Source organism: Populus alba, chromosome 4 (assembly GCF_005239225.2).
Source record: "Populus alba chromosome 4, ASM523922v2, whole genome shotgun sequence".
NCBI classification, from domain to species: Eukaryota; Viridiplantae; Streptophyta; class Magnoliopsida; order Malpighiales; family Salicaceae; genus Populus; species Populus alba.
Genome location: NC_133287.1, coordinates 4,259,617 through 4,269,216, shown reverse-complemented (window position 1 = coordinate 4,269,216; position 9,600 = coordinate 4,259,617). Strand labels below are relative to the sequence as shown.

Sequence of the window (9,600 nt, the reverse complement as noted above, 5' to 3'; positions counted from 1 at the left end):
TAAAAAAAGAAGGTCAAGAGTCATAATTGGTGCCACATCAGAATTTGACATTTTCTTCTTCTTTTCCAAGTAAGAATTTTGGTCACTTTGTAGAAGCTAGAAGTCAAGCACATAACTCAATCTCCAAGTTATTTAAAATTGTAGCTACTTCAAGTCTAATTTGATCCAATAGCTCGCTAAGCCTCATTTCTTTAATGAAAGGCAATGCCCATCTAACAAGTAACCCTTCCTCGGTTCTTCTTCCAGTCAAAAGCTCCAACAAAACCACACCAAACCCATAAACATCACTTTCCTTGCAAGCTTCTCCCCCTCCATTACTCCAAAACTCATCATCCACATACCCCACAAGCCCCCTCTTTTCATTAGCTACCAAAGAAGATAGCCCATAATCACTAACTCTAGCACCCAACTTGTCATCTAAAGCATCCATGAACAATACTTGGTGCCATCCCTCCATGCAAGTATTCAAGTCCTCTAGCCGCTCCGGCCGCGATCCTTAAACGCCGGCTCCAATCCAACACTGATGACGCCCCGTCAGAGTTTTCAGGCAAATAATAATCCAAACTCACCGCACTTACAAATCCCATCACGATGATTCTCTCGCCAGGAGCCTGTGAAAATCCTAATATAGGGACTACGTTAGGATGCTGAGCCAAAGAGAGTGTTTTGAGCATTGAAGAGATTAACCCAAGACAAGCATTGCTCAGAACAAGGGAAGGGTGTGTTCTCTTAACAGCAACTGGCTTCTGATCACTTGGTAATACAGCTGCATACACAGTACCTAAACGACCGGTACCGATAATTCTCCGATGATTAAACCCATCTGTGGCAGCGTCGATATCTGTTGATGGATACCCCTGTGCAGAAATCCTGGCAGCTGGAAGGCTTTCTTCAGATTCTACAGGTTTCTTTCTACAAAAAAGTATGAGGACTAAACAAAGAATAACAACAAATGCTGCAAGAAGAGACAGTATAAAATAATAAGCAATTTCCTGGCTGGATTTCATATTTTGTGATCTAGACTATGGTTTTGATTGATAATTTGGTTTTACTATGATCTCTATAGAGGCAAAGAAGGTTTGTACAAATTAACTGCTGCGTGAAGAAATCATCATTTTGTATATGGGTATTGAATTAATGCATGTTTGTGAGGGAATATTTAGAGAGTGAAACAGAGAGGAAGGGAAGTATCTATCTAATATGCGTGTGCTTTGAAAATTGAGTTGTTTTGGTAAGATAGTTGGAAATCTATCCCATTAGTTTAGTTGCGTTGGTTCACGGTTGACTGCCTTCTTCTCATGCACTTCACATATTAAAAAAAAAAAAAAAAAAAGTAATACAGAGTAGAGTAGGTTTGTTTAATTGTTTAAATAGTGTTTTTGAAAAAAAAAATTATTTTATTATTTTAAATTAATTTATTTTTTATGATTTTAGATTATTTTGATGTATTTTCAAGTGAAAAGCACTTAAAAAAATAATTATTATTACAATTTCAAATACTATCATAAGATTATCTCTCATATTGATAAAATGATGAATTAAATTTATTTTACTTTTAAAGATATATGAATTATATTATTTTTTTTTTTTAAATAAACTTTTCTTCATTAATTACCTCTATATATGAACTAGTTAATTTTCATTTTAACTCATTAAATGGGTAAAATGCAAGGAAAAGAATTAATAGAGAATAAGTTTTTGGATAGAAATTGATAGACCTTACATATTTCAGGAGATTAAAAAAATTAAATTAACCCAAACATGATTTGTCAAGTTTTTAATCTCACTGTTTATTATTCCTTTTATATTAAATTGATTGTAAAGCTTTCAACTTTTATTTGTTCCATAATGACTGTGTGCTCAAATCGCAATTTTCTTCAAAACAGTGTTCACTAAGCATTATGATCTACTCACATTTAATACCTTCAATTTTTGTTGGATTTAAATATTATTTAACATAAATAACCTTGACATTCCTTTAAACAAATCAAAACAAAAACCCCTATTTCCATACCTTAAAATAATCATATTTTTCCTTACTTGGTAGACAAAACATTATTATTATCATGATCATCATCATTAATAATACCTTGAAAAATTATGATCCCATGAAGGATGGTTTTAAAAAATACATACATGACTATAATATTTTTATTGAGTGTGAGCACTATTTAGTTAAAAACATTATTTTAATTTTTTTTTAATTATTTGAATGTGCTAATATTAAAAATAAATTTTAATATATATATATATATATATTATTTTGATATAATTCCAATAAAAAAAGTATTTTTATCATAATATCAAAGACTTAAATTAAAAATTAAATATCTTAATTAGAAAAGTATAATAAAAAAATTTTGGTTATGAAATATCGATTAATAACATTCTTAATAAGAAAAATTAAACATGACAATCCTTATTAGAGTATAATTTAATGATTTAAATTAGACGGGAAAAAACTTTAAACGGAAGATTAATGGGTCAATGAGATACATTTTCATTATTATAAGCTCAAAATTTATTATTATTTCAATATATTTTTTTATATATATATATATATATATAATTTTTATAAGTCAAACTATATTTTTATTAATTATCCAGATTATTTTTAGATCTATCAAATTTATCAAATCAATATTTACATCATTTAAAAAAAAAAATTTTTTTTATTAAAAAATATTAAAAATACCTAAATTTGTTTTTTGCATGTTCAAAAAAATTCTATCCAAACCCGGAACGTATCATGTATCGTAAGGGAAGTATCTAATTATTTCTAAATTTTCTAGTTGAATGTGATTCAGAGCTTCTTGTTTGGTTTTTGGGTCAAAAGGGAAGATGGGCTCGAGTTTTCAGGCATAAGTAGTCCATAATGATTTTAAATGTTTATTAATTTTAAAATTTATAAAATTAATTAAGATATATATAAATTAATCTAGATATTCATATTAATAAAAAAATATCTAAATTTTTTTTACATGTTCAAAAAAAAATAATTGAAACCCGCAACGTATGGTGTATCGTGAAGGAAGTACCTAATTATTTATAGTTGAATGTGATGTAGAGCTTCTTCTTGTTTTTTGGGTCAAAAGGGAAGATGGGCTCGAGTTTTCAGGCGTAAGTAGTCGACAATGACTTTGACAAAAGTTCAAAACTTGGGATGTTATATGATTTATGTTCATCATTTTTGTCTGTGGCAAAAAACCAGGAATGGAGAACAAAATCTACTTTCCTAGGGTTCATGGTCAGAGTATCGTCTTTTATTCTCTTGACACAAAAAAAAATATATTTGATAATAACAGTTATGAGATAGACTTCTGCAGCACAAGAGATCGACTACATTGTGGGCGGATCAGACCTCGCCGGCGATGACCCGAGATTTCTGAAGACATTGCAAATCGATGGTAGACAGGAGAGGCAGCAAGTGTGCGACACCGGTTCATCCATTGCCATTTCAGGCTCTGTTTGGCTCTCTCTGTGTTTGCTCTGCTGCATCTTGCTTTGATTGTTGTTTTATGTTGTGTTTGGAATGAAGCATTTGACAATGAACTAATTAATGTATTGTACATGCTATTTGATTTTGTTAAAGTAATTAAGATCAATTACAAAAAAAAAAAAAATTTTGAATTAATCAATATATTATAAGTGCATATACAGTCTTAATCTAAATACAAATAAAATATATTATAAGTTAAACTGAAAGTATTATTTTTATCTTAATAAATAAAACAATATAAATATTATTTAACAGATTTATCACGACTATAAAGTTATTGTAAGATTTTTATTCATAAAGAAGAAGAAAGTTTTTGCAAGATTTTTAGTATCTTAGTTAATATATAAAAATTAAAACATTAAAATTATATATTTTAAGAATTATTTATTAATTCGATATGATTTTGCACTTTTACTTATTTTAATTTATAAGCCTATAAGTAAATTACGTACATATTTCATAATGGAGATTTAATTTTGGTACTTGTAGATGCATGGAGGTTAATGGGAGAAGGGAGTTTTTTTGACAAAAAAAGAAATTAATGTGCTTGTAAGAATATTATAAAACTCATTTTGTTTTTAATGTTGTAATGGAGACTTAATGCTCATTTATGCACCAATTTAATGTTTGAGTTTTATTTTATTATCATAAAATTCATCTAACAATACTATATAAAATATGTAGTTAAGGAAATTTTCATGACTATTCCCACAGCTACTAGGCAATTAAAGAAATATTTCATGGGCCTGTACAGGACCATATTCAATTCTAACATGGATATTCAAAATTTCAAAAGTTAGGTTTTTATGAAAATATGGGAAATATTATTTTTTAAAAGTGCTTTTTATTTATAAATATATTAAAATATTTTTTTATTTTTGATACCAACACATCAAAATAATTTTAAAAAAAAACTAAAAAAATCAAAAAAATAGTTAACCTGGAATGCAAAACACCACATTGTCTTTGCCATACATTTGATAACCTAAACATAAATTGAAGGTCATCAACAAAGCCAGTGTTGATTAATCTCTGGGCCGCACTTTTTGCTTGAATTTGATATGAGGCCTATCAATGAATGACATCATCATCTAAGCTCACACAAGCTAGCAGATCAGTTGTTGGCAACTCCCTTTCGGAGAGTGGGGGTTGCCGTCAAAGGACTCAGCGTGGGTTACTGTGTAAGCGCGAGCTGAGTCGAATATATATCTCGGTGAGGATCAATGATGATTAAATGTCATTTTTTCTTGAGAAAACAAAGGTTGCTTCTGAAGGTCAGATAAAAAATCTCCCATCAAATTCATCACAAGCCACAACAGTCGTTTTCACTTGATGAACCAACGCCTCCTTTCAAATGCAGATGCAGGTATATTTTCAAGGAATACTGTTAGATTCCAGTGTCGGTGGATTGCGAATGATCTTTGGAGAGTGTCTCTGTATGCTTCTAAAGATTGATTGATTGCTTCCTTTCAGAGTCCTGGATATGTTTCAACTCCTTGGAAAGTTGTAACCACAACACCCTCCAGCAGTTTCAGGCCCCTCCACGATTATCTGCGGTGTCGGGCGTCATTTTCCGAGAGGATGATAGGAAGAGCTCAACAGGGTCCAGCGAACACAAGGGCCCGTGAAGGACCCCCCCCCCCCTAACCTGTCAGGGCAGAGATGAAGATTTCGCAGTTTTTCCATGGTATCATAAGAGAAGTAGAATTTACGAAATGAGAGAGAAATCACCAAATGATAAACAGTGTTAGTAGGCATCACAATCAACAAATGAACATTAATGAAGGCAGCCGATCGAATTTGGTAGAAGGGGGTTTTCATTGCATTTAATGACTCTTTACAGTGTACAATACCATTTACCAACATCCTTGGTTACCTTAACAACACTTTTCTTTTACCTTTCTCCTTCTCTCCATAAATTAACCTTCCAACTATCTTTCCTCCTCCTTTGGCAAGGAGAACACCAAAGTGGAGGTAAAAACTGGGAATTTAGCCCAACAAACAAGAAAACTGGAGCTTATAACTATGTGCTCCTTCCATATCCATGTTGGCAGCAAAACTTTTGACTGTTCACTCAAGCTACACTCCCATGATCTGAGGTGTCCTCATAGTAATAAGGCGTCAACTTGCCATCCTTTTTAGCAATCTTGGACAGATTCTCTGCCCCAATTTCTTGCAGCATTTTCACCACCCTCCTCATCGATGGGCGGTTGATGGGAAGGGGACTGGTGCAGAGGATGCCGATGTTGAGGACTTTGCATATCTCTTCCTTGAAACAAGAATCAAGTTTTGGGTCAATAACATGGTCCACTCCCTTCTGGTCTAAAGTGGTGCATACCCACTTGACCAAGTCCTTTTCTCCGTAGTCTGGATCAACGGGGCGTTTGCCAGTTACCAACTCGAGAATTACGACACCAAAGCTGTAGATGTCACTCTTCTCGTTCACTCGAAGGGTGTATGCATACTCTGCATCAAGTGTATCAAAAGAATTTAGTTCCAATTCAATAAAAGTTATTGGAATTGGATGGCAGGCCATTAATATATTTGTCAGGAGCTCCAAAAGTAATTGATATGAGAAAATATCCCAAAATGCTAATCTAACTTTCCAACTAAAGTTTATCCGAGAGCTTATAAATTAAGAGAATACCAGTCTTTATGAATTGGCAATCAAATCCTAAAAAATATCCATATAATTATTGCTGTACTATGAACACAAGAAAACCAGCGCAGGCTATAAGGACTTGATTAAAAAAATGGAGTTTCAGTACAGATCATTTTCAAACACATCAAATCTGAAGTTCCAGAACCAGTTAGGAAGAAGGTTAATCACTAACCTGGAGCAATGTAACCACAGGACCCTGCAATGACTGACATGGATTTAGGCTTTCCGGTTGAATCAACCACCTTGGCGACACCAAAATCAGCTACCCGAGCTCCAAAATCACCATCCAGTAATATATTGTTGGACTTCACATCTCTATGCACAATGGGAGGAACACAATCATGATGCAAATAAGAAAGTCCCTCGGCTGCATCAACAACAATCTTGTACCTTGTTGGCCAATCCAACAAACCTCCCTTGCTACTATGCAACAGGTCACCCAAGCTACCATTAGGCATGTATTCATACACCAAAAGCTTGTAGTCTTTATTGGTACAGCAACACCATAGCTTAACAATGTTCTTGTGCCTAATCTTACCCAAAGTAGCAACCTCTGCATCAAAACCATCATCTTGAATCGCCTGACCTTTCTCGACATCAACATCATCGCTCTGCTTCTTCACTCCTCCCCAGATCTTCTTCACTGCGACAGCCTCGCCATTGCTAAGCACAACCTTGTAAACTTTCCCCGACAATCCACTCCCTATAACATTATCCTCATCGAGACAATCCAAGATCTCATACTCACTAAAACCCAGTTTATGAAACGAGATCAACGTCCATTTTGACTTCTCAACAGCTCTTGCTTTCTTGAAATTTCTGTACTTGAAATAAAACCAAACCACACCAACAATCAGAACTAACACAGCAAGTACGAAAATAGACCTCATCAACCAAGCATAACCTCTACCTCTCCCACCACCCTTCCCATCACACAATCCCTCAATATCACCACACAAACCAGGATTCCCAATAAAGCTACTCTTGTACATTCCCTTTGCAAACAAGGGTGGAATCTCTCCTGACAGCCGATTATTTGATAAATTAAGCTGATTTAACTTCAGATTCTGCAAACCGATTGGAATTTTCCCCGAAAACCTATTATTCGACAAATCAAGATAATTAAGCACGGACATTCCTCCAATTCCATCCGGAATCTTCCCAGAAAGAGCATTATTTCCCAAGTTTAGCTCATTCATTTTCTTCCATGAATTAACCCCATCTGGTAGATCACCCGATAGGGCATTCCCATGAAGATCCAAACTTCCTAGCTCTTTCAAATTCACTATGCTCCCAGGCAACGATCCGCTAAACCTATTTTCACTACCCGAAAACTCAGAGAGATTAGCCAAAAACCCGATTTCCTCCGGTAAGTTCCCATCAAAGTTATTCCTGTCAATAATCAACATAGACAAATTTGCAGCACCTGCAATTGTTTTCGAAATCGGACCCGATAGTGAATTATTAACAAGATCAAACAACGAAACATGAGGCAGCCCCCAAAACCCAGCTGGCACTTCGCCGGATAACCGGTTATAGCCCAGCCGGACCCGGGTCAGACTCCGGCATTGACTCAAACTTTCCGGTATTTGACCTGAAAACGAGTTATATATCATCAAAATCTCCTCTAACTCGCCATTTTCACATAAACTTGCCGGGATTTGGCCGGAAAAGTTGTTGTTGGACACGTCTAGCCATCTTAATGCCGATTTTTTGCCAAGATTTTGAGGCAACTCTCCAGTGAGTTCGTTCCGAAACAGCCTGAGTTCGTATAAGTTCGGTGAGTCGGCTATGCTTGGAGGCAAACTCCCTCTAAATCTATTCTCGTAGAGATTGAGACTCTCTAACGGTAAACGACACAGCTCGTCTGGAATCGACCCGGTCAACTGGTTCATTGACGCGTCGAGTCGCTTTAAATCAGTAAGCTTCCCCATCCCCGGAGGCAACTCACCGGTCAACGAGTTGTTGTAGAGTTCGATTTGGACTATGCTGGTCAACTCAGTGAGTGAGCTTGGGATGGAACCGACAAGGTTGTTGAATGCAAGGTCTAAATCGGTGAGTTTCTTGAGTCGAGACAGTGAGTCAGGGATTTCGCCAATTAAATTACACGCAGTGAGCCACAAAATCTCCAGATTTGTCAAGTTACCCAATTCGGGAGGGATCCGACCCGTTGCGAACGGGTTGTACGACAGATTGAGCACTTTGAGGGTGCTAATGTTGCCTAAAAAAGGTGGTATTATACCGTCGAAGAGATTATAAACGAGAGAAATGACCTCGAGTTTTTGAAAACGAGCGAAAGTATCGGGAATGTCTCCTGAGAAGTTGTTTCCGGTAAGGTCAAGGTATCTGAGGTTAGGGAGGTCAGCCAAGGTGTGAGGGAGGGTACCCGTGAGTAGATTTTGAGAAAGATCAAGGTGTTGGAGATTCCGACACGTGGAGATATCTGAAGGGAGAGTGGCGTTGATGTAGTTGTTGAAGACGGAAAGGAAAGTAAGGTTTTGGAGACGGCAAAGGAGGGAAGGGAAAGGACCAGCTATGTTGGTGTTGGACAAGTCTACGGAAGTCACAGAGTTTGTAGTCGGGTCACATTGGATGCCGAACCACGAGCAAGGGGTGGTGTCTCGGCCGGACCATGAAGAGAGAGCTGAGTCTGGGTCTGAAAGAGAGAGCTTGATTTGTTGGAGGTAAAGGCCTTCTTGGTTCAGAGAAAGGGAAGGGGAGGGAAAGAAGACGAGGGAAAGGAGAAGGAAAAGAAGCATGGTGCTTGCTCCTTGTTGTGGACTGAGGAGGCGGCGGTGGTGGTGGAGTTGAGGAGCTGGGAGTGCGTTCTGGTGTGAGATATAAGAAGGGGGATCAGCCTTGAAAGGGAGAGGACGATAGAGAGAGGAATTGAGAGTGTTTTTTTCTGTGAAAGGGAGCAATGGCAAGAGAGTGGGCTATATTGCTGTGAGCTGCTCTAGTCCAGTGTGCTGTTGTGTGTTGTTAAGACATTGCATGACTGTAAATGATGGCCTTTACAGGACAAATTTTGCATGAGTTTTTGAATGTGAATCATTCCTTTCTAATGATTTTGTTCCAAAACACTAAGTTCATCCAATGTCAAATCTATGCTTCGAGTTTAAGCCTTTTTTTTTTACTTTTTTGGAGAAAAAAACAAATGCTTTAATCTCTTCCATTCAAATAGCTGCAATTGTCCCAGCAAACAATTACTTGGTTAGGTTAAATTTCTGAGGTGAGGTCGTTGGGGTTTGGTGAAAGAAGAAGACCACATTTTATGGTTTAAAATTTACAGTCTTTGATATGTAACGGGTATTGTTTTTTTAAAATTATTTTTACTTAATTTAAAATTAATTAAAAAAACGCCCACAAACAAAAAGTGTTGGTCTTAGAGTTAAATGAAGTTTGCTTTCTTTGTTAGGTTAAGATCTTAGAATAAATA

At 36.0% G+C, this 9,600-nt stretch overlaps 1 protein-coding gene and 1 pseudogene across 1 annotated transcript; both read right to left on the bottom strand.

The window, feature by feature from the left end:
* Positions 1-1,228, bottom strand: LOC118033036 (protein STRUBBELIG-RECEPTOR FAMILY 8-like; annotated as a pseudogene).
* A 4,070-nt stretch (positions 1,229-5,298) lies between these two features.
* LOC118033034 (uncharacterized) lies at positions 5,299-9,179 on the bottom strand. Its single transcript, XM_035037875.2, has 2 exons — positions 6,334-9,179; positions 5,299-5,965 (listed from the first exon to the last, which is right to left on the bottom strand). Exons 1-2 carry the CDS (start codon positions 8,918-8,920, stop codon positions 5,574-5,576), a joined length of 2,979 nt encoding a protein of 992 aa, XP_034893766.1. The 5' UTR covers positions 8,921-9,179; the 3' UTR covers positions 5,299-5,573.
* Between the last annotated feature and the right edge of the window lie 421 nt (positions 9,180-9,600).

Excerpts from the sequence above, each read along its gene's own strand:
- LOC118033034 (XM_035037875.2), bottom strand. The coding sequence starts at position 8,920 with ATGCTTCTTTTCCTTCTCCTTTCCCTCGTCTTCTTTCCCTCCCCTTCC. Across the intron at positions 5,966-6,333 it reads CTGTGGTTACATTGCTCCAG|AGTATGCATACACCCTTCGA; the intron begins GTTAGTGATTAA and ends CACTTGATGCAG.